Source organism: Mugil cephalus, chromosome 14 (assembly GCF_022458985.1).
Source record: "Mugil cephalus isolate CIBA_MC_2020 chromosome 14, CIBA_Mcephalus_1.1, whole genome shotgun sequence".
In the NCBI taxonomy this organism is placed as follows: Eukaryota; Metazoa; Chordata; class Actinopteri; order Mugiliformes; family Mugilidae; genus Mugil; species Mugil cephalus.
This window is the reverse complement of record NC_061783.1, coordinates 23,768,061-23,793,807: the sequence shown is the minus strand read 5'-3', so window position 1 is coordinate 23,793,807 and position 25,747 is coordinate 23,768,061. Positions and strand designations below refer to the sequence as shown.

Sequence of the window (25,747 nt, the reverse complement as noted above, 5' to 3'; positions counted from 1 at the left end):
TTAGCAACAACACATTTCCAGCGACCGGCTGGACTAAACTAGAGGAATAAATAAATAACATAAGGTTACACTTTCAAAATAAAACCAGAAGTGAAGCGTTTCATATTTATTATCTATTATATACTTATGAACCTTTGTTAATAAAAGCAGGTCCTGATTGTGTTGACTCTATGGGAGAAGCAAACGTGAACTCAGATTATGAGCGATATTTGTTTTTATCAGTCACAGAAATAATTATTGGACTCAGTTTTCACAAGACACAAATCTTTTTCGGGCTCTGAAACTATGTTTTTCAGACAAATGTGTCAGTATTACAATCGATGTTGCATATTTATTTTCCCAATTCAGTCCACCCGGATGTGGGTAAATGTGTTATATATATATATATACACACATTTATCCAAACGTCCCCTCGAAACACCGCTCTCCACCCCCGTGTTCATGGTGCTTAACACAGCAAACTATACATTATCCCATATATATTTGTCTTCCTAAGTACGTGTCTCATGATTTCTTTTGTGTAATGTTTTTGTTTGTTCTTATTTCTGTTGCAGACAGAAGCTGTGTATGTGGACTCTCACTATTTGCTAGCTAGATGGAGTTGTGATGGAGTGTATATTTTTTTCCCTGTTCTCCACATTCAGACTCATCCACACCCACAGACCCAGAAATATATGAATATTATGTTCAAATGGATACATATATAAGCTCTCTCAGCCCAGAAACTGAAGAATGTTGGTGTTCATCATTAGCAACAACATTTGAAGCTGTTAGCTTCTAGAGTTCTAAAATGGGTTCATCTTACCTTCTCTGAATAACTTATGTTTACTGACTGCTATTAATTAACTTTGATTAGTAATTATCAGGTATTACCTACTCGCAAACAAGACATAATTTTACCCAATTTCAATAAGTGACTGTAGAAAAGATACATAAATGTGAGGTAAGTTTTACCCAATTTATTTAAGAATTTCATAGCTTTTTATTTCAGTTACTTTATGCTTAATATATGGAATTGAATCTAACCCAACAAAGTCAATGCAAATTGTTACCTCCGATTTATTGGGTAAATTCTATAGGTTACTTTTTTACAGTGTACCATTCATTCATTCTGTTCATATAGGAAAAGAAAAAACACACTTTCACCCCATCCAGCATTAACCATTACTTAAACCATGGTCTGGGTGAATCCTTGATTCTGACTGGCTGCGGGGTGTACATCAAAAAGTGATAATGGACACCCATAAATTCCGGTTAAATTACCTGAGGACAGTTCTAAATGATTGTGTGGCATACAGAGCCGTCAGTGGGGCATATGACTACAATATTATTATTTGCATTTAGTACAGCTCATGTTCAGAGTGTAATGAAAATTGTCTGTGTTTTCTAATAAGGAAAGGTTGGTTTATTGTTGAAAATGAATGTTATCTAGTCGGATGCTACACTGTGTATTCAGGAACAAGGGAAATATCGTGTGAATACGGTCAAAGAACGAGAACACACTTTATTGTGTGTGTGTGTGCGTGGCGAACTGTAATTGTAAAATGCATATTTTTGTCATTGCAGGTAAGGAGTTAGAATTGGGTAGTTGATATGTGAATATGTTATGTGGATTGTAATATTATAATATATTATATTATATATTATATATTACTGTGAATATGTTGGATTGTAACAGTATGAAATGTTGCTGGTATAACCACCTCAAGAGACACCGCAGTTTTGCAGTACTTCAAAATTATTGTTTTAAGGGAATGAAAATGAACATTTTTTCTGGTTGAAAAAATACGTTAAATGAAAAACAGTTTAAGTTTAAGAGCTCTACAGTGCATGCAGGGTATGTACATGACGTCACAGCAAGCTATGTCTCCATGGTTACAGCCAGAGTGGCAAAATGTGACAGTTGAACATGGTGATTAGCAGCAATAGTTTGAATCACAGGTTTTAATAACATCTAACTTGTAAAATTAATTTTAAGAATGGTCGAAGAGCTGTGTGTGATTGATGTACCAACAGATTTGAGAAGCAATGGGAGATGTTTTTACTGATACCTGCCAAAGAAAAGAGAAGTAAATGGATCACTAAATTATGAAGATAACTGAGGAAGCATGAGATGAGAAGAGGGATGAACTTACCGTGACTGATGGAGAGGGTTTCAAAACAAGTTGCAGAGCACAAAGTCAACAGATTTGGTGGCTGCTATCTTAAAGTTAAAGAAGAAATAAAATTCAAAATCCAGTGATTGGTACTCTTACTGCACTTAATGGTAATAGCTACGGAAGAGGATTAGGGTCACTGTGAGAAAAAAAAGGTGAGTTCTGACTTTAAACACTGACACCGAAAGGGAGGTCTGACTTTAAACTCAGAATTCTGACTTTGATTTAATATCATCTCTTACACACTCCGTTGGCAAATGCAAGTGGTCTAACAGCACAAGGTAAGAAAAAAGTCCAAATAATATTAAGCAGTTATTAAATGAATTATGATGAGGTGTAAGCATTGTAAACACACATATAAAACATTTGAGTAAATCAAAATATAAATGAGTGCAAACGTGCAAGAGCTTACACTGTAAAAAAAAAAAACGTAAAAAAAACGGTAAAATACTTGTAGCAGGGGCGCAATAAAAATACCGTAAAATAACGGAAAATTACTTTCTAGTAAAAATACAGACATTTTCAATAATCAAAATACAGTTTGTACTCGTAATTTTCACAAGATTTTACAGATTGTTTTATCGTTTAATTAGAAACATTTTCACATTTTAAAACAATTAAATGACCTAGAAACATGGTAAATAAATGTTGTATTACGAACAATAATGCTTAAATTTACAGAAATGTGCTTTCATTTATCGGTTTTAATGACATTATTTTATGGGAAGAGATTGTATAATAATTTATATTTGATGTAATACAACAGTATATGACACAAAATGATGTGATTAATCTTTAAAAACACGTCAAAAAACTGTTGCAAAACTAGATGTTTGGTTATATTGCAAGAATTTACTGTTAATTTTAGAAAACATCAAATGAATGTTTAATTGTTTTACGTTGTTTTAACGTTTAATTACAAACATTTTACATTTTAAAATAATGAAATTACCCATAAAGATGGCAAATTAACATTGTAATATGAATAATAATGCTTAAAGTTACAGAAATGTGCTCTTCTTAGTTGTTTTAATGGCATTCTTTTATTTAAAAAGGCTGTAGGCTATATTAGATTAGATGTAATATAACAGTATACAACAATAATTTGATCTTTTCAAAACATGAGAAAAAATGAGACAAGAACAGCTACAATTTCCCATTCTCCGTATTTTTATTCAACTGTAGCGGGTAGCCATTATTACAGCAATATTCAAAAATCTATTCAATTAAAATGACTGGTTCTGAAACAAAAACAAAACCAAAACAAAATTCAACTGAACTGGTAATGAAAGAAAAAATTTAAAAAAAAAATAAGAAAAAAAAATTGTTGAGATACCAATTTACATACAAGTCACCATACATCCACAACACTGATTAGAAACTTGGTGAAACGTCACTGGAAATGAATCCATACTCTATACCACGGGTCGGCAACCCTCGACACTCAAAGAGCCATTTGGAAAGAAAACACTGGGAGCCACAAAACCCCTTTGACATCTAAAATGAAGATAACACTGCATATATTGTTTTCACCTCTATGCTAGGCCCATAGTGTGTTGCATTTATGAAATGAAAGACCTGCTACAGAAAAAAAATGAAATTGCATTACGCATACATAACGGGGATTTATCCATGATTGGCTTACCTGGAGTCGAAAAGTTCAATAAATAGCGGGCTGGACCTGCCGGTGGGTGTCGTACGTCGGCAGTTGTGGCGTATATTTTGTACAACAAAATATTAAATACATTAAAAGATCACCATCAATTCAAATTTAGAATTATATTTAAAAAACTAATGCACTAAAATAAAAATACATTTGAATTAAATACTTGAAAGCAACTAGTAAATGAGCTGCAATGCACTGTGGGAGTTCAGTGTTTTTTGGTTGATGTTACAACCGTGAGTGTGGTGTGGCATTCAGCGTCATTCAGTTGTTGTGTAACTCCTGCTCGTTCACTGATGAGTGACTAGTTGCTGCTATTCTGAAGCAGTTAGTAAGCGTAAAAAAGCGAACGCCTTTGATCAGCATCCTTGCTCCGCACCGCTCGCTGCAGAGAGCTGCAACAGAGGAACGAAAGAGCTGCATGTGGCTCCGGAGCCGCGGGTTGCCGATCCCTGCTCTATACAGTTGACGAGGTGTGGTGTCCATACTTGAACTACTTGTTGATCGTAGTGAAGTTGCAGTTTCTGAGCTGTAACCACCTGAAGAGAAGACAGAAAACATTAGTGGTTATTAAATAACAACAGCTAATAACAGTTTAAGAGGCAGGACCAGGATAAAGGTGCAAGAAGATACAGCCTTTTCCAACACCACAGCAGTCACACGAGTCCCACTATAGATGACACCGTTGCTTTGGGACAGACAAGCTTGCAAGATCTCAACATAACACACTACAAAGAAAATACACACCAGACTGACTATACATGGGAACTAAATGAACAACATATTGTTGTTGGGGGAACTATTGCTACTGCTGGATACAAAAGTCATTTTTTTCTGTACATTGTGATAAAGCATCCTGTGTTCATCCCATAATCCCATCCCATCATTAGTTGTGTGTCATTTGTTACCAAATCAGAATCTAGAGAAGATAGACCCAACTGATGATACTGATTTATAAGCACACTGTCAATTCACTGCTGCTGATTGTACTATATTACACTAAGTTACAGGTAGATTATGTCATTTTTCAGCCCATCTAACCCAAAAGAGTAATTGTGTGCAACAGATGCATGTACTCACCAGAGAGGGGCATCTGGTCAGACTGTGTTACTGGACTTGTACTGGTACTGGCTCTGCTCAACTGTTGGTTGCTCTGGCTGCTTGGAGGACTGTCCAAGACATGTTGTTGGCCTTATTAAAGGACAGTTAGCAGTAATATTTAAACACAGACATCACATAGCTCAATGTGGGTATATTATTATCTTACATAATTATATCCTCAGTAGCCATTGATATATTTTAAACTGTTCCTTTCTCAATATAATGCAGTACACCACCATTAAGACCCACTATGAAATCAATGATGAACAAGGTGTGGTGTATAGTCATCACCTTTTTCAAAACAACAAAAATGTAGAGAAGATTCTTTGAAGTATAATTCATTGTAGAACTGCTGTATTGGACTGCATTGATTAGTACATGTGGATCTAATAAGTAGATTTTGACTATGCACATTTTTTTTAATGTGAAAGTTTATTCTGTACAAACTGAAACACATACTTGAGCAGCGACAGACGTTTCCTGGCTTCAACTGGTCTGAGGACAGAAAGGAGGTCACTTTCCTGCAGGTAGCTCAGGTCCTCAACTCCTAAACATTGCAGATGCTCCAGCAAAGGCTCAGGGTCTCTCAGTTTAGGCACTGATTTGATGAAAGACAGAAGCAGACTCTCTGCATCCATGACTAGGAGGACTAGAAGGGATGAAAAATACTGTTACTGACAGATTTTAATCTTTCAAACTCCAGATGACTCTGAGTCAACAATGCTATGCTTCAGTGAAATTACTCTTGTCCCACAAAGCTTGTACACATGCAAATGGTAATAATCTAGTTTCTGCTCAGGCTTCCAACATTTCATGCTTGTTTCACTTCATACAATGCAAATGCTGGCACATAGGACACATCATGAGGTGTAACAAAATATACGTGCTGGTCCTGCATCACAAGCATGAGCTAAATCTGTCTGAATTCAAGTACATCATCTTGGTTTAAACACAGAAAGACCCTTTTTGTACTGAGTGCATTTCCACTGCATCTCGGTAGCTGCTCAACATTGGGTTCTTTGACTAAGGTTTCTCCTACTGTGGAGTGCACTGCTTCACTGTACAGTTCAGCTTGGAAAGGAGTGGAGTTCTTAACCACCAGTTTATGCCATGAAATCAACTCTCACCACTTATCTGCAGAGAGAAAGAAAAAAAATTATGAATCATGAAATTTGCCAAAATCAAAATAAATGCTGTTGGTTGTGAAAAAGTCGACCTAAACTGTGTTAGCAGATCTCCCCTCAATAAACTAGAAGATGATTGTTAGCTTATCCTTTACATATTTTTCAGTATTGTTTTGAATTTCATGTTGACAACTGACTAGTGTTGCACCAAAATTAAAATCTGAAAAACCTTGAAAAAGGCAGAGTACGTCGCTCCTCCTATATTTGTGAGAGGCAAGAGGAAGATGAAAATATTAGTTTTAAGAAAGAGTAACTGGTTGAAATAAACCATTAACAAATCTCAGTATCATTTATAAAACATTTGTTCTCTCTTCTTTGGAAGAAAATCCACTTAAAATGGCTTATTAGCAACACCTGCATGTGGAGGAGTAGGAGCAGTCTGCGTGGAAAGAAGACTTTGACATTTTGACACGTTCCATAAAATCCAGCTTCCTATCCTAGCCAGAAATCATGGCATTTCAAGACACGCAGTAAAAGTTATGGCCAAAAAATTTGTGAAAATGTAGAAGAGGGTTAATAATCGATTATTGTTCATTGTTGCAGCTCTAAACAAATGTTGTTCCTCTTTCTCTCCGCCTCTATCAGTCAGTTCACAAAAGTAAACGTAATGACTCAGTGTTAAGTGCTAAGCTAACGTTAGTGTAAATAAAATAAAAAGTGGTTGGTCTGGCTGACTACTAACACTCATAGATATATATCTATGACTAACACTGGCAGACGCCGCTGCCGGCCATACTTTTGTCATCATAGTTAGCTAACATTTCAATTGACGACATGCTAGCGGATTGGTTTTGTCGACTGAGTAAAGTCAGAGGCATGTGGTAAATAAAGCTAATACTACTCAGCTTCAGTTTGATACTTGCCTTCTGCCTTCGTCCTTCCTCCAGCCTCGACATTAGCTGCTGTTTGCTCCAAGTTTCTGTGACCAAACGGGAACAGCCGCGTGGTGGTTGTTGACCTTGTTAAGCGTAACGTCAAAGACGGATGTTCAGTGTCCCAACAGCCAATGGCATGTCTTCTTCTTCTTCTTCTTCTTCTTCTTCTTCTTCTTCTTCTTCTTCTTCTTCTTCTTCTTCTTCTCCAACCCTTTTCTGTCAAACAATCCAAACGGGACCCGCGCTTTTCAAAGCACGCACTCCAATGACATTTCGCGTTCACGTTTTTTGTCTTTTGTGTTTGTGCAGGGAGACGTTGCAGCAGTAAAATGTCTCCTGATTACACGTGTTTTGTTCAGACATGCTGTGAAATAATTCAAGACGTTGTGATTTACATTGGATTGTATATATATACACACAATAGCCTACAGTGTTAAATAGTTATTTTACTATTAATTTCTCAGTAATTTTAAATGTTTTTTTTTAAGTTTTAAGTTTTGTTGAATTTTACAGTTTATTCCATTAAATAAAAGACAAATATTTGTAAAATTCTGATACATTTGTGAACATATTTTAACAATAAATATCTGTATTTCTAATAGATTTTTTTTAGAGAACAGAAATATCATGTTTTCACACGTATTTTCACAGTTACAGTGATTTCATGTTATTTTAATTTTGACATGTAAAATCGCAGTATTTTTCGTTGATTGTCCAGATTGTTTCTGTATTTTTAAAATACAAAAATAATAGTAAAATTCTGTTATATTACAATTATTTTTTACAGTGTACATTTTAAATGATAAACAATGGTATAGAAGCAAAGAATAGTCAGCAATAGGCTGGAGTGTAAAAGCATTATACCATCACATGCATTAAGGTGTTTCAATTGATATTTATTGTTTTAAACAAATTTGTAGTACAAACTAAATGAACAGCTGTCTGTTTTGATAATTAAATAGAAAATAAAAAAACAAAACAGACACATATATACGTATATATGTCCATGGAGCTAATGAACCATGTCGCCGCCAATCTTGGACTGGTCATCAGCTCCATTCACCTGTTTAAAAGGTATTAATGTGAGCAGAACTCACAGGATTCTCAAACCATGCTAGCACTAAACATGAGTTGGCCTTAATTAGCTAGCCACGATTGAACAGATTATTAGAGGACAGTAACCAACAACCAACAGAGATGTTCAGTCTTACTTGTGAAAAATAATTCCTCTTGTCCTGTTTTGTTGGCTCTGCTGATTTTCCAGGAGAAGCTGCACAGTTCCAGTGCTTCAGTACCGTAGTAGCTGCAGCTGGAGGCTGAGTTTAGACCGGTCCAAGACAGAGGCGACGTATCTCCACTGGAGTAATCAAAGCTGAGTCTACTCTTTATTATGTCCTTGAATGCAGCGTCAACTCTTTATTACCGGCATGTCTATGTTAGCTCCTGCCTGCCCCCACTGTGCCACTTCAATTCAAACTATGTGGCTGGGTGTGAAAGGCCAGACATTTGTAGTTGACCCCTGCACTCAACAATCAACCAATAGGCAAAAAGTTCAGCCAGTGTGGACAACGCCCTCATCTGCATTACGTTTTGTTGCGCATGCTGAAGTGCGCACATCAATAAATTAATAAATGAATAGCATTTGTGGCATATATTTAGGTATTTATTTATGGCATATATCTATAGGAATGACATTTCGGATAGGCTCCAGCCCCTAACCCCTACGACCCCAGTGATGATAAGAGGTAGTAGAAGATGAGATGAAATCTGTAGGAATTTATTTATTTATTCATTTATTTATTTTTACAGTTTTTCTCAGTCGCTTTGGTACATTTCACAGATCAGAAGTGAAATTCTCAAAACTACCTGTTAAGTCTTCACATAATTGTGTCACTCGTGCACATTTGTGCAGTTTCCCATCTCTTTGAACAAGTTGCAAATGCTTTTGTACATTCATGCAAATGATTATGTACAATTCTCTTCTGTTTCCTACATTATCAATTGCTTATGTCATGTTGATCAAAATGTATTATGATGGGTCTCTGTTTAATAGTCTCACCCCTCACAACATTTAGGCATTAGTTCATAGCATAAGTCTTTACATGCAAAATGGTTGAACGCGTTGCTGTAATATGTCATGCATATTTCTATACATTTCCATTAAATTTTTTTTTCTAAATCTGTCCTGAATTGGTAAATTGCTCCCAGGTGAATCTTGACTTTCTCTAAGGAATCAATCAACTGGCATGTACTGTATAGCCGGAGGACAACGCAATGTTACAATTTCTGACAATGGAAGGAAAAAGAATTGGATGGGGTCAACAGCCAGAGAGAAGAAGAAGAAGAGGAAGAGGAGTGAGGCTGCGTGGCGAAGGAGTTGGGAGGCAAAACCGAGGAAGAGGAGGAAAGAGGCCGAGGACATATGTGCGTTCCTGATGAGATAAGAGCCACACCTGTAGACCATGCTTTCAATCATGGGTTTACAATGGCTGAGGCTGGTCAAAGGGTGCAGACAAATGGTGGGAGAACAACTGTGTCCTCAATCATTCAGACTTTTCGTCAACAGAACGGGTATGTAATCTAACAATAGGCACTGTACTGTAATACTGTATACATTCTGTAATGCTTCATACAATATTACAGTATTCCACTTGCATTTTACAATATACAGCAAGTATATGTTACGTAAACAATGCCATAAGACTAAGGGAGATATAGAGTGCCATTATAGAGGACAACAACATCTTTGATAACATCCAAACAGTCAGCATCTCAACCATTGACAGGGTGCTGAAAAGACACCAAATGAATATGAAGCAGCTGTACACCGTTTCATTTGAAAGAAATACCAGTATGTACAGGTAAAACATGTATGAGTATCATTTTGTGTCTTCTGGATATAGCGTATAATGGAACTGGAAGCAAATGAACCACCGCACAGCTTCATCTACATGGATGAGGCTGGCTTCAACCGAACTAAACGCAGAAGGCTTGGTCGAAATATCATCGGCCACAGAGCTACAGTTGATGTACCAGGTCATCGGGGCGGGAACGTAACCATGGCTGCTGCTATCTCTGAGAATGGTGTGCTAACACATATTCCCATTATTGGGCCATACAATACAGAGCGTCTTGTCACCTTTTTAGACACTCTCTACAGGGATCTCATCCCTGAAGAAGAGAGGGGCCAGATTGGAGATGACCTGCCGAAGTACGTGATAGTTTAGGACAATGTCAGTTTCCATCGCTCCAACATCAGGCAATAGTTTGCGCCCACAACAGGATGCTGATGGAGTTCCTCTCACCCCACTCCCCATTCCTTAATCTCATTGAGGAATTTTTCTCAGCATGGAGCTAGAAAGGATGGATGCAGTGTGCGATGACCTCACAGCAGATTCCCGCAGAGGCTGGATAAGACACTCTAAAAGATTCTTTCACGCTGGATCGAAAGAGAAGATGTTCGTTGTGATGTGGATGAGAATTTGTAGCCCAACAGACAGGAACGTCAGGAGGTGTAGGAAGACTGCACTGTAATTCCTACAGCACTGCATGTACAGTTTCCCTAAGGAGATTGTCTTTAGGATTAAATATGTTCACATTTCTACTTTTGTTTTTTAGTTTTTTTTCTTTGTGCTATGCAGTGCTGTCTTTTCCTTTCTGTATCACAATGACATGGTCTGTCAACAAAAACAAACAATAAAGCGTAAATGTGAATCTTGTCCAGTCTCTTGCAATCAAACTCCCTCATACACTAAGGTGAAACCTCCAATTTACAATAATTGTCATCAAAACTTAAGCCGTAGTTTACATCACAACATCCCTCCAGAGTACAGTTGTATTAACATGACTAAGCAATTTGACTGTCTTATCTGTACACAATGACACAAGGACTTGTTATTCTGATGGCATGTTCATTGACACAGATATTTACTTTTGAGAGATGAACTAAGGATTTTGAGCAAGAGAGTGGCTTTTGCAGGTAATCCGTGGTGTTTTGCTATTTGTAAAAATTGTTTTGAGAAATGCACTTAGTGTTTTGCAAATGTCGAAAATGATTTGAGAAATGTACCAAAGTGACTGAGAAAAACTGACGGAGTTGGTCCTCCATGATACTAAAGCCTATGATTCAAACTAATACAGCTAATCTCTATGCTCAACTGCTTGCTCAAACTAGTTTTGCCACTCAGTGGCCATAACCACAAAGACTTCCCTTGATGTGATGTCATGTGGATTCAACCAGGAAATTACATTGTAAAATATGTGGAACAGGAGGCAAAGTGAAAATAAGTGGATCAAGACGAATTATAACAGGAAAAAAATACACTGTGGATCACTTATGTGCAAACATTTATTTTACAGTGTTCATGTAAATTTAAACATGTACAAACATTAGATTAACTGTTTTGCCTTTTAGACAGAATCTTCAAGTATTTCATATATTTTCAGCAACTGACTCACAATCTATGTCATCATATAATATCTCATATGCCATTATTTCAGAAAGTACAACACATTTCTTTATTGTTCCTTTATATTTCCTGAGAGAGAATTTAACTTAACTGTAATAAAGTCACAGTGATCTGAAATTCAAATTTTCAATATGAAAAACAAAAGTTCAAACCCTGGTTTCTAGTTAAAAAAAAAAAGAAAAAAGAAAAAAGAAGTTTAAAACAGTTTAAAAAAAAAAAAAAAAAAAGAGATTGCTGAGTAGATTTCTGTAACAGTTTCTATGTTTCTACGTCTGATTTTATCAGTTTGGTCCAAATCCATCCAGTATTTATGTTTCATTGAGGCTAAATGTTTCTGTCTAAATCTTTGTCCCGTCTCTTTCTGGATCCACTGGTTTGTTGAGGCTTTAAACTGTGAAGTAGCACCAGTCGCTTCCAGCTGATGAGGTGAAGGAAGTTGACTTCAACACAGTGTTGCTGGAAGTGTTGCTTAAACTCTTTCTCTTCACATTGTTCTTCTTTCAAGGCATCTACAATATTTCTCTAGATTTTAATATAACATATAATATTAATATTGTTGATTCATTAGTTTTCAAAGCCACAAAGAGCTTTAGTTTTCATTATATTCCTCTTAGTTTCAATCTCCTGGTACTGATGGATGGATTAGATGTTTAGGTCAATCTGCTTCCAGAGTCTTGATGTTTCTCAAGAAGTATTTCTGGAGACTCAGCCTCATCGGTCTTCATTAATTATAACTGCCTGCAGGAATGAACAGAAGTTATTTACAGTAATACATAAACTGGCAGCATGTTCTCTATGTTGATGGAGAACACTGATACTTACCAGAGGCTCCAGATCCATAAGAACAGTGTGCTGATTTAGGGACACCAGAGTCGTTGCCAAAGCTCATGGACCCCTCAGATGTTCCAGATGTTCCAGATGCTAGAGACCCTTGTCGTTCTGTGAAGAAAATAAAATGAACTTAGAATCATCTCGTTTCACTGAGGATTCACCAGAAGCTAAAGACAACACAGGCCCCCCTCCCACACACACACACCGTGACCCAAATCAAAGAAAATGTTCAACTTCTCAGTTTTAACCTGATACAGTAAAATAGACCATCACAGTATGAACACACAAAAACACAAATGTAATGATAAACCAAAATAAACCAGCAAGTAATAATGCTAGAGACGGAACTATTCACTTTTATGCTTAATTATCTGCCTTTTAATTAAAAGAAAAAACTCAGACTCACAGAGCTGTCATGTACAAACATGGAATAAAAAAGTCTAATTATACATCTCATATTCACACTCCCTGGACCCACTCCCACATCACTGCTACAATTCCCCCCCCTCAATGGGGCATGTTTGACCACGAAGAAGTCCAGAGGGAGAATCTGACACTACATAAAAAACACTAATGCAATCAAATCAATTTTATTACTAATCTTTGACATATTCAAGACTCTACTACCACCAAAGTCACATCCACCTATTGTTTATTTTATGGAAAAATAAGTAATAAAGTAATAAAATAAGTTTTTGTCTTTTTTTGTTATAAAAAAACAAACAAACAAAAAACATTTAAAATTTAAAAACACTTAAAAATTTTCAGACTGGCATTTAAACAGTTAAAATCCTGAAAATGACTGAAATTTTGCTAGAAGCAGGTCTGTAGTTTTTTAAGTGATGCATAAAAAATAGCTGAAAATTTTATTGATATATGAGGATTTTATGGTAGTTTCTTTAAGCATGTACATTTTCGCCACCATGGTGTCCAGAGGGGTAAAAATGTTTTTACTTCATGCCTGGATAGCTTTGGACTCAGTCAATTCATCAACTTCCCAGCACATGCAAAAGGACACACTGTGGACTTAGTCTGCTGCTCTGGTCTCACTCCCTCTAACTGCACAACACCACAACACTCGATGTCAGTGACCATTTCCTCATCTCTTTTAGCACAACACTCACAATCAGGTCACCACGCTCAATTTAATTCAGGAATTCAAAGAATATCAATATCACTCTGCTCCATCACTGACAATATTCTGATCCTGGACTATCTTTCCACCCCTGATGAACTGGCATCGCACTACAACAATAGTTCAATTCAGTTCAATACTGTTTTATTTATATAGCGCCAATAACAACACAAATCGTCTCAAGACGCTTCACAAAAACCAGCCTGAAACCTCCAGAGCAGCCTGAGGGAAAAACTCCCTTTTAACAGGAAGAAATCTGGAGCAGAACCAGCTCATATGGAGGAACCATCTGCTGAAGACCTCTGAATGTTCACAAAATCAACATTCACTCAGTGCATCAAAGATATTAATCAATGGATGTCAGAAAACTTTTTACAACTAAACAAAGACAAAACAGAAATACTCATCTTTAGAGCACAGGCTCAGAGACTGAAAATCACAGCACATCTCAACTCTCTCTCTCTTCATAGCAAAACTGAAGCAAGGAATCTGGGCGTAATTATCGACAGCAATCTAAATTTCAGAAGTCATATCAATCACATTACAAGATCATCTTTTTATCATCTCAAAAATATCCAAATTGAGGGTCTTTCTGTTAAAATCAGACTCGGAAAAATGAATCCACGCATTTAAAGTAGATTAGATTACTGTAATGGTTTATTCACTGGACTCCCGAATTCATTCAGAGGTTACAACTAATTCAAAATGCAGCTGCACGTATTCTGACTGGAAGCAAAAAATATCAACACATCACACCCGTTCTTAAATCTTTGCACTGGTTACCTGTTAGAACAAGAATGAGTTTGAAAATACTGCTCCTGGTTTATAAAGCACTACATGGTCTAGCACCTCAGTACATCACAGATATGCTCATCACTTACACCCCAGCAAGAACACTTCGGTCAACAGGCAGTGGCCATTTACTCATCCCTCGCACCAGATCCAAAGAAGGGGAGGCAGCTTTTAGTGGATATGCCCCACAAACATGGAACACCTTGCCTGACACAGTTAGACATCCACATCAGTAGCCATCTTTAAAAACAGATTAAAAACCTGTTTTCAACAGCGTTCTGCTGAGCTGTGTGTGTGTGTGTGTGTGTGTGTGTGTGTGTGTGTGTGAGTTGGTGCGCATGTATGAGTTTAAGTGTGTACGTGGTGAAAATGACACACATGTGATTGTTTACTTGCACTTGTACTTTTCAATTGATTCCAAATTGATTTTTATGTAACTGTTTGTGTTGTAACGATGTGTACCGCTTGTAAAGCACATTGAGTCTGCCTTGTGCATGAAATGGCCTTTATAAATAAAATTGAATTAAACTGAACCGAACCTGTAACTCCTTAATGCAGTTCTTTAATGATAAAGATGATATAGTTATACTCAGGTCCAGTCCCTCTCCCCTCATCTTCGCCTCCGCAGCACTGCCAGCAATTTTCTAGTTTCCAACTGATGACTTTCAAATCACTGACCCCATCCACAAATCTAAACCCTCCACCTCTCATCTTGAACCCCTCCCCACCAACCTGGTCAAGTCATGCCTCTCCTCCGTACTTCCTCTCATATCTACCATCATTTACTCATCACCCAACACTGGAATTGTTCCATCATCCCTCAAAACTGCGGCCAACACTTCAATTGTAAAATAACCTGGCTCTGATCCTAACAACTACAGTAATCTCTGACCCATTTCCTGAGCCTGATGAAAGTGTGTTGTATGGACACTTGTGTAATTTATCTGACTCCAAGCATGTCGAGCTGTTTAATTTGATTCTGAAATTTCCTTGTGTGTTTGGCGATGTTCCTACGTGCACCGATTGGACTGGACATGACACTGATGTGGGCGATGCACCGCTTATTAAAGAGCACTTTCACCATATGTCACCAGAAAAATTAAAACATCTTGACTCTTGGCACCCTGCCGTCCTCTTCCATTGGGCCTGCATTGACAGAGTTGGGTTTTCCAAATTTATGGACAAACTTGATCTGCTTTAGGGGTATTGGCAGGTTCTGTTGTCAAAGCACGCTCAGGACATCATATTGTTTATTACACTCAGTGTGTTTACATGCACACAAAAACATCAAATTATTGCCTTAATTGGACTACAGCATAAAAGGGGAACTTAAGTGCATGTAAACACTTCACTCCGATTAAAATCGGAGTTCTCATTATCCAATTGAGACACCGATTGGAATTCGGTTTTCTTCTGCATGTATACAGTGAATCGCATTGTTCAATTGGATAATGCGTGTGCGCATGCTGGAACAAAAACATGGAACAAAAACTGGCAAGAAAGCCAGTCGCAGTAGAAGAAGAACCGTCTGAGGGATAGCGCGGATCTTACCTGCATCAGAAGTAGCATGAACATTACGTACGACATTTAAACATGTACTATTATCCGTCTGGTTGTTGTTTGAATGCCGGTCTGCCGCATGAACAACTCTTGTTTATTATATCACGTAATAGGTCAACCCGGAAATCGGGCCGTATTAACGTGGTATTAACCCGCTGAAAAGACACGTATCGCCCCCTAATGTGGAGGAGGAGAACAGTTATTAGATTTTCTTGCGCTGTCATTCGTAGGACAGATTTCATGCACTGATTCGCGGTCGCTGCCCCCAGACTGCCCCCCCCCCCCCCCCCCCCCCCCCCCCTTGCCCGCTCCACCTGGTTTGATGACTGATTGATAGTTACATGGACAAAAATAAAAAATACATTAAAAATAATTCATAACTTCAATAGAATCTGTAACAGAGAAATAAAACACTGACCTGGTCGAGGATAAGCAGCAGCCAGTGCTCCTAAATAAAGACCACATTTAAAGATGTTACTTAATCCAGTCTCATGTTTCTACAGTAGTCTGTGAACATTCATAACGGCTAAAGATAAAAACTACTGCATCACATGTGTAGAGGAAAAGCCACTGACAGTAAATGGGTTCATGTTGATCTGCAGTATCTCCAGTGTTATCATCTAAACACACACATACAGTAACTATGAAGGACTAAATGCTACCATCTGTTTTCATCTGGATCTTCTGCCGCTAATATTTTTCACTTGGAACCAAAACAAAATTGTCAAACTCCTTCAGATCTGGAGCTGGAAACAGCTCTGGTTGTAACGTCTGTACAAAGTGAAACATCTTCTACAACATGAACGTAGAGACCTAGACCAAGAAAATGAATCCTGAAATATTCTCTCATTTCATCCATCTTACATGAAAACACAATCAGATCAACTCTCATCATCCTCATAGATCTTTACTGAGGAACACACTTACCATTCAGGAGAGGAACGTTCACGCTGTTACCAACTACAAACAGAGGAGATATTAGTTTTATATGTTTATTTTTATACATTTATTAGAAGTTTTATAGTGATTTCATGACATTAGATGTTTTATTCAGAGATTTACTGCCTCCAATCAGAATTTTCATCAATCAATTCATCAACTACCTACTTCAGTCAAACACTGTTTCATTTTAAATGTGATCATCTGTTTTAATAATGTTAATTAGCTTTAAGCTAACTCTGGTTCTAACATCACATGGTGACATTTACAGGACTGTAGCTGGATTAATAACATGTCACTGATAAAATAATTGAATCAGTAACAGAGAAATAAAACACTGACCTGGTTGAGGATCTACAACCACCATTGGAGGAGCTGTAAATAAAGATTAAGTTGAAGTGAGTTATTTCCTCCAGTCTCATATTTCTACAACAGTGTGTGAAGTTGGTTGTAAAACGCTGCAGCCTGTGCAGGACTAACTTGAAGGATCAGGTCAGCATTCAGTATTTTATTGTCAGTAAATGTCAGAACACATTCAGTGTTGGATATCTGCTGATAGAAACATCCACTTGACTCTTAAACTGACTCAGTGACTCCTCTGTCCAGTGTCCACGTCTGAGTGTCTGATCATCTCATAACTCTGGATTAGTACAAAAGGCAGCATCAACACTTTCTCTGAGGGAAAGGACACTGGACTGATGTTTAAGCTGCTACCGATCTAGTAAATGTGTCTGGATCAGGAGGAGAGTCCAGACAACACATTGTTAGTTTTATGGTGGAGAGAAAAATCCAGAATAACATCAGCCACATGTTTTAAATCAGTCCTGCACAGACACCAACACACACACAACATTCACAACAGGAAGGACAGAAAGGACAGAGAGGACGTACCTGAGGTGTAGTTTACTAGAGCCTCATTAGCAGCAGTTCCTGTAAATAAACAGAGAGAATGAAGTGATGGTGGATGGTAGAAGTTGTTGCATTGAAGGACTTGTACTTGTCCACAGTCCAATAATAACAGAGCTCTGATAACAGACTCACTCCATTGTTCTTCTGGAGGAAAAGATTCTGTGGAATCTTGGTGTAAATACACTACAGACAACTCTGGATTACAGGACCTACAATCATTGATGTTGTTGAACACAGTGAAGATACACAACTTTGAACCTACCACGGATGCCTTTTTTCTTCAGTACCACCAGCACGACAGCCAGAGTCAGAGCTACACCCAGGACCAGACCCACAGCTCCCATCACTGCACCAATGATGACAGTGTTGTCTCCACCAGGGCCAGGAGGAGGAGGAAGATGATCTAAAACCCAGAAAACATTGCCATCAGTTTGTGTGTGTTAGTGAAATGTGGATGTAAAGTCTCAGCAAAGATTGAATTTAATGACTAAACAAAGTGAAATCAGTGGTTAGTGAAGGAGAGAAACATGTGAGCTTCAAAACTAAACCAGAGTGTCAGAATATTCTCAGATGAGACTATGTGAAGACAACTTCTACCTGTTCTCTAGTTACAATCATCTCACTCACTTCAGTCCAACCAGATTAAACCAACATTCTTACCCCAGGATTTCTTCACATACGTCTCAGATGCAGCATGAATGACTTCACAGCTGTAATCAGACTTGTCAGATGTTTTAATCTCCACAGAGTCTTTTCTCTGGAAGGTGTCGTCTTCATTTGGACGAACTCCTGAGGTCTCTACTCCGTCCTCTCTGGTTAGAATACGGCTGTTCCTCTTGATATTGAGGACGATGTCTTTTGGGTAGAAGCCTGTGGCCAGGCACGTCAAAATGACGTTGGTCTCAACTTTGGCGTTTCTCACAAACACAAACACTTCAGGAGGAGCTGGAAACAGAAAGAGACACATACTGTTGATTCTAGAACTAGAAACACAAGCTTCATTTATCTTCTCGCAGCATTTACTGAACATGACCAGGCTCTGACAGCTACTTCTACATTTCCTTAAAGAGCTGACTGTCTTACATCAGCTGTAGCTTGAAGTAAATATTTCAGTAAGTCACCAACATGAGACTTCCATCAGGTATCACTAAACCTACTTCCATCATCTCTGCTAATAAAAAACATGAATATAAAATAATTTCATGCTTTACATACAGGCTTGTCTCATCTGATTTTCGTCAGGAGATTAATTATTCCCACAAAGTAATGATAACCGTAAGGGTCTATATTATTACTGTGCGTCTGGTCTCAGCTCTAAAGCGGTTGCGGTAACTACAATGTAGCAGTGGGCAATCATGAAATAGCCTACACCGTGTTGAAGTTGTGAACATTTAATCTCCAGCGCCAAACAACAGGTTTTCCTTGTACTTGCTACAGCCTACCTATGTCATTATGTCTACTTTTTTTTATTAAGCAAGGAGCTTCAGGTCATGTTCACTTGGTTACATCTTTATTTATTTATTTTTGCAAAGTTGTATGCTCGATGGGATTAGACAAGTAGGCTGGTGAAAATTCGACTCTGGGCCTGCATGTTATCATTGAAATTGATCATAAGGTTGTGCTATTTTATTTTTTAAAACTTCATCCTAGAGGGTTTTGAAACTTAAACTGACTCTGCCCTACTTTCTAAGCTAGCTCACCGGAGCAGTCGCCCGCTTTTCCTCCTTGTCTGTGGCGCTGCATAAAGAGGCTTCAGTGTTGATTGGCTGTCACTGACTCACTTGTGCTAAGTAGCCAATTAGTGAGGGCTGTGGGCGGGACATTGCTACACACCCAAGAGAGGGATGAGTTCAGGCAGAGAGACGGCTGCATTGGAGCCAAAGGAGCGCATTTTAAAATACATTAAGCAATTTTATCGGTGAAAAAAATGGCCGATGCCGATGATTGCAAAAATGCAGAAAATTGGTCGATCCCTAATAAATATCTAATCAGCCAATCACATGGCTGCAGTTCAATGCATTTAATCATGTAGAGGTGGTCAAGACAACTTGCTGAAGTTCAAACCGAGCATCAGAATGAGGAAGAAAGAGGATTTAAGAGACTTTGAATGTGGTCTGGTTGTTCGAGTCCGAGTATTTCAGAAACTGCTGATCTACTGGGATTTTCACACACAACCATCCATAGAGTTCACAGAGAATGGTCTGAAAAAGAGAAAATAATGATAGAAAGACAACAGTAACCTGTGTTACTGTCACACAGGCAAAACTGGACAGTAGAAGATTGGAAAAACGTTGCCTGGTCTGGCAACTCTTGATTTCAGCTGCGAGATTTGGATGACAAGGTCAGAGTCTGGAGTAAACAACATGAAAGCATGGATCCATCCTGCCTTGTATCAACGGTTCAGGCTGGTGGTGGTGGTGTAATGGTGGGGGGGGTCATGGTTTAAATGCCACAGTCTACCTGAGTATTGTTGCTGACCATGTCCGTCCCTTTATGACCACAGTGGACCATCTTCTGACGGCTACTTCCAGCAGGATAATGCACCATGTCACAAAGCTCATATCATCTCAAACATGACAATGAGTTCATTGTACTACAATGACCTCCACAGTCACCTGATCTCAGTCCAATAGGGAACCTTCAGGATGTGGTGGAACGGGAGATTCTTATCATAGATGTGATCAGATATCAACTGTGTGATGTTATCATGTCAATATGGATCAAAACCTCTGATGAATGTTTCCAACACCTTGTTGAAAGTCTGACACCAAGAATTAAGGCCAACCTTTAACTAGCAAGGTGTACCTAATAAAGTGGCCGGTGAGTGTATAATACGATACAACTGGCCTTGATTTTTTTGTATTTTCTGTATGAATTTTTCAGGGTTCATACATCTTTTTCATGGTCAAATTCAAGAACTTTTCAAGGACTTTCAATGTCAGTTTTCAAGCTTTTGCAGTACCATAAGCAACTGTAAAATGCATAATGTGACACAAATTCATGCACACGAAAAATGGCAACTTTCTCTTTTTTTTATTAACCACACTGACGCAGAACTGGGGATGTAACGATTCCTTTTAACGATTCGATTCACGATTCGTAGTTGCTGATACGATTCAAGGATGATTTTAGTTAATTTAGAACGATGCGATCTGAAACGATTCAGTGAATTTTGCCAAAAATTAAACCAGTGTGACTGAAATAAATACCTACTCAGTGTTTCTACATTTATTTAGGAGTGGGGCCGCCAACAGATAACTATCTCGCTCAGTATCTACTCTGTGGGGTTCTTAATCTCCAGGTTATCAATTACAGTCACTTTCTAAACTCCAAGTGTCTCGATCCACTGGACGACGCTCGGTTTGTCAATAAAGAAAGAGGTTATTATTGCCCAAAAGTTTAACACCACGGGTCCGTTTCTGTTTATTATCTCCTCTTTTGAGTGCTGACGTTCTAACTACACACTGGTCTGTTGACAATATCACATGATGGTGGCGACCGACACTGCACGTTAAATTATCCCTGTTTTCTTTTTGCTCAGGTAACTGTGTGTCTATGGTGGGACGAGGAGATGTGAAGGCGAATGTTAGCATTAGCATATACATTAATTTTGCAATTGATGTTGCAACCTGAAGCTAACACATATTTGTATAATGGTGTTTGTCCAGTTTTACAGGGAGGAGAGGAAAATATCCTCCTTCGACACCCAGCTGAATAACGGACATCTGATACACCCTGTCTATAGATCAGTCATCAGTTGGCCGATCTCCGGGGGGTCTTGACGAGAAACATCGGGTTGTGTCATGCCGCGTCTTACGTATATCCAGCGGCAACCAGCTTCGACGCAACGCGGTGCATCTAGTCAAGACCCCCGCCTCTCTTCTCTCTTTAATAAGCGGCCTATTCAGGGAGATTTATTGTGAAATATGTATGATTACAATATCAAGCATTTACAAGCACTAGACAAAAATTTCAAGCATTTTTCAAACCTTAAAAACACTACATAAAAATTCAAGCATTTTAAATTTCTGTTTCTAAAAACAAAATAACAAAAAAAAAATTGTTAGAAATAGAAACAAAAAAGTGCTGTTTTTTCCATAGTGTGTGACCGGAAGTTGCTGTTTTCATAGTAAGAGCACGTATGAGGACGGTACTGTGTAACAGAAGTTGATGGACATGGATCAGTTAGTTGTTTTTTGAAACAACAAAAGAGACTCAGTGAAGAGGATATTACTCCAGAAAAGCTGTGGGTGGTAAGGGTTGGGCATCATTTGGATTTTAACGATTCTCAATTACGATTCTTTGAGGTGTAGGTCAACGGGTCACAAATACTTCACAAGACAATTTTTTCATTTGAAAAAGCCTTTACACTGGCCATTTTTATTTATTTACATTGGCAGTTAACTTGATACAGTTTAATTTAGTTGCTGTACTGTAACTGTGGTATTCAATTACAAGGGAGGGTCCCTAATTGTCAAACTGAAATTTGATGAAACAACACTACAAGTTGGCAGCAGTCTAAAAAACAAAGAGCTGCAGCCCAGGTGGGTGTTAGAGCCCCATTCACATTGACCCGTGACCACCGGGGCCAAGGACTCAGCAATCGACCTGGGATTTTATCAGATTTTTATTGTTTGATTGTTGTTAATTTTTTTCAATCAAACAAATCAAATGTGTTGTTACACGATCATTAATGGAAGCTCATAGGTCAGGGGTCGGCCACCCGCGTCTCTATTGCGGCTCTCTGCGGTGAGCGCTGCGGAGCAAGGACACTGATCAAAGCCGTTCACTTTTTTACGCTAACTGCTTCAGAATAGCGGCAACTAGCCACTCATCAGTGAACGAGCGAGAGTTACACAACAACTGAATGACACTGAATGCCACACCACACTCAGGGTTGTAACATCAACCAAAAAACACTGAACTCCCACAGTGCATTGCAGCACTTGTAAGATTAAAATAAAATGTATTTAATTTTTTGTCGCTCAAAATATACATCACAACTGCGGACGTGCGACACCCGCCGGCAGGTCCAGCTATTTATTGAACTTTTCGACTCCATGTAAGCCAACCATGGATAAATCCCCGTTATGTATGCATGATGCAAATTCGTTTTCTCTGTAGCAGATGTTTCATTTCATAAATGCAACACACTATGGGCCTAGCATAGAGGTGAAAAGGATATATGCAGTGTTAGATGTCAAAGGGGTTTTGTGGCTCCCAGTGTTTTCTTTCCAAATGGCTCTTTGAGTGTTGAGGGTTGCCAACCCCTGTCATAGGTGAATGGCGACTGTGTTTATATCCAGTTTGTATAGCGATCTCCCACACTTTAATGATCATGGCAGCGCTCTGCATCCGAGGAAAAGAGGAGATTTGGTGGCAGATATCGGGTGCTGTGCAGGACACAGTGATTTATACACAGTGATTTATTCTAATACCAGCAGCCTTTAGAAAGAGCGGCAGTTTGACGGGTCCATTCTTCAGGTCATCAACAAACAAAGCGGGAGGTCTGAACTGGGATGTGAAAGCACCAAAGGTGAGTCGAGCCGGGTCGACCCACTGTGAGAGCTGCTGCCTGTTTTTTCCTCCCTCATACGTCATCGCGTACATTGCAGATAACGTTGCAATTTGTTCATGACCTGGAGAATGGACTGGTTAATTATTATACCATGCAGGCGAAGGTGTTTATCATGTTTGTCGTGCATCCTCTTTTGGCAGTATTAAGTTTTTCACAGGTGTTGCAGTGTGCCAATCTGACCTTTGTCAAATTAAAATGAAGCCAGACTTTGAAGCTGCGTTTTTTGCAGTCGATGTTCAGAGGAGTGATGCTCTTCTTACTAGCAAAACACACCGGGCGGAGTAATGTAAACCCTGGAAACAAACTAGTCCAGGCATTTAGGAACCAAAAATAAGAATCGAAATTCAAACATCTTCTTAATGGTTTCCGGAACCAGATGTCTCGGTGCCCAACCCTCGTGATCATGGGACTGAAAATTATATGATAACCCGCTATTTTCAGCGTGAAAGCAGTATAAGAAGCGGTCAGCTCCCCTCTTGTTGGACAATGTCAACAAGTTAGTTTGTCTTAGTAGCTGCTGAAAAAGGAGGGGCAGAAATATTAATGTGGACAAATGTTTGTTTAAAAAAAAAAAAGAAATAAAAAGTTGCTGAGTTGTTTCAAGTTGTTTTGTTGAAACTGTTGAAGGTGTTTAACAGCAACCCTGATGTTAATCTCATTACTAATTGAATACATAGAGATAGACAGACAGACAGATAGATAGATATATGTGATAAAATAAAATACAGACACTGGACACAAAGGATACTCAACCACGCATATTGTGTCACAGATGCTCCTTATCACACACATATACCTTTTGTAATTTTAGATTTTAATACTGTCATTATGCTTGAGAGTATATATTCTGCGTTCTTGTTATAATATGTAAAACGTGTGGTTTCTGACTGTGCAGGGTACGAGGCAGGTGTGTGGTTGGATGAGAAAATTAGGGGACGAGCTGAGTGCTGAGTTTTAGCGTAGTTACAGTCAAAAGTAATGGAATGCTGCTGAACGATGCTTTTAACGCTACAATATGTATATGATAACAGTACACGTGACAGCCAGGTTGAGGCATTTATACTTAGACAGACTTTAATGATCCACAAGGGAAATTAGTTGATCATAGTAGCGTAACTGACACAAAAAGCTGTTACACAGCTGGATAGAATAAGGAATAAGGAAGTTCTGTAGCGTTCACTGTGGCAGCGGAGCTGAATCATTCTGCTGGAGAATTAGCTCCTCTGACCCTCAAACGTTTCGTGTAGTGGATGGGATAGATTGTCCATAATAGAGACCAGTTTATCCAATGTCCCCGTGTCCCTCCCTGAAACAAATGTCTCCAACTCCTTACCGATCGCCTGTCCGGGCTTTCACATCAATTTGATGACTCTCTACTGATACTGTAAACACGTTCAAAATATTTTAGGTAAAGTTTAATATTATCTTACGCTATTCTCAAATGCTAACATTAATAGACATTATTTTACCCAAAGAAGTCGAGCGACGGTGATTATTCGACCGATAAATGGACGACTGAAATATGAAGTTAAAGTTATGTTGTCGTTAGCTTGTAGCTAATGTTAGCTTGTAGCTGTTAACGGTGCGATTTCCTTCTTTTACTAAACAAAACTGAACTTACCGCCTCCAGCTGGATCTACATCGCCCCACATTAAAGACAGAAACACAAATATCCAGACTCTTGGTGGATTCATGGCTTTAAAACGAGAAAACTTGCCATGATAAAAAAAAAAAAGAAGAGCGAACTGCTCCGAGGACACGGACCTGGCTGTTTAGGCCTCATCAGCCAATCAGATTATTGTTTATTGTTGCTGGGCAGATTACATGAGATGAAATTTTAAAGTAAATATATTTAGGTTGGCACCATTGACCGTATATAATCCCATAATTATAGATTGGTATATACATTATATTTACAGTTTATGGTTTGAACAAGGAAATAATAATGTTGGAGATTCATTGTTTTTAAAGAAGAAAACGTCTCACTGCCAGCAGCCAATCAGATTATTAGTTTGCTGTTGCTAGGCACATTTGGTGAGAGCATGTTTGACTCAGTGGAGGCTGTGAAGGGAAGACCAAACAAAAGATTTATAGTATTATATTAGTGCCAAAACTGCGATAAACAAGACCACTCCTCTTTCGCTGTGACTTTCTGTGCCTTCTATGCGCTTAGCTTTACTGACGTTTGGCACAATGAAGGCGGGCACTAAGTAGACCACAGACATGAAGCAATAGTTTAAAAATGTATGGCATAATCTCACATTTAGAATAAAACACCAAGATAAAGATAACGCATGTTGAATGTGTTAAGGAATCAGTGATGGAGTGATGACTTTCTAATTCTCTCTGCACTGACGAGAGATGGCTTATGCCATATGCTAATGCTAATTTAAACAAGTGATATTTATCGTGACAACAAAGAAAACAAAACATATTTAACAAATCCGTTACAGAGAGCAACCATCCTTACAAATATCCCCTGATTCATAAACTAAATTAACCTCAAAACGGTTCTTTTATTCATACATTTATCTCACCTCTGGTCATGGAAGAGA

The 25,747-nt window shown here is 38.4% G+C and overlaps 5 protein-coding genes across 10 annotated transcripts in view; 2 read left to right on the top strand and 3 right to left on the bottom strand.

The window, feature by feature from the left end:
- LOC125019934 (H-2 class I histocompatibility antigen, Q10 alpha chain-like) overlaps positions 1-24,974 on the bottom strand; it is a 91,020-nt gene extending 66,046 nt beyond the window's left edge. For both annotated transcript variants that reach the window (XM_047605086.1, XM_047605088.1), the window contains exon 1: positions 24,814-24,974. In XM_047605086.1, the coding sequence (XP_047461042.1) occupies positions 24,814-24,886 (73 nt within the window). In that variant the 5' untranslated portion in view covers positions 24,887-24,974. The remainder of the gene's footprint in view (positions 1-24,813) is intronic.
- The window catches only part of LOC125019928 (H-2 class I histocompatibility antigen, Q10 alpha chain-like), a 333,056-nt gene that overhangs the window by 186,558 nt on the left and 120,751 nt on the right, over positions 1-25,747 (top strand). The gene's annotated exons all lie outside the window — the stretch shown is intronic.
- Positions 1-25,747, top strand: part of LOC125019922 — a 293,290-nt gene that overhangs the window by 183,497 nt on the left and 84,046 nt on the right. The window lies entirely within an intron of this gene.
- LOC125019923 overlaps positions 1-25,747 on the bottom strand; it is a 268,060-nt gene that overhangs the window by 233,940 nt on the left and 8,373 nt on the right. The gene's annotated exons all lie outside the window — the stretch shown is intronic.
- Positions 11,310-25,747, bottom strand: part of LOC125019927 (H-2 class I histocompatibility antigen, Q10 alpha chain-like) — a 175,597-nt gene continuing 161,159 nt past the window's right edge. The window contains exons 4-11 of one of the 3 annotated variants that reach the window (XM_047605061.1): positions 18,275-18,559; positions 17,877-18,017; positions 17,597-17,635; positions 17,048-17,080; positions 16,694-16,726; positions 16,185-16,214; positions 12,271-12,387; positions 11,310-12,186 (exon numbers count right to left, since the gene is read on the bottom strand). In XM_047605061.1, the coding sequence (XP_047461017.1) occupies positions 12,173-12,186; positions 12,271-12,387; positions 16,185-16,214; positions 16,694-16,726; positions 17,048-17,080; positions 17,597-17,635; positions 17,877-18,017; positions 18,275-18,559 (692 nt within the window). In that variant the 3' untranslated portion in view covers positions 11,310-12,172. Of the gene's footprint in view, positions 12,187-12,270; positions 12,388-15,879; positions 15,944-16,184; positions 16,215-16,693; positions 16,727-17,047; positions 17,081-17,596; positions 17,636-17,876; positions 18,018-18,274; positions 18,560-25,747 lie in introns of those variants that run through there. The other 2 variants (XM_047605062.1, XM_047605063.1) reach the window with 2 other exon arrangements.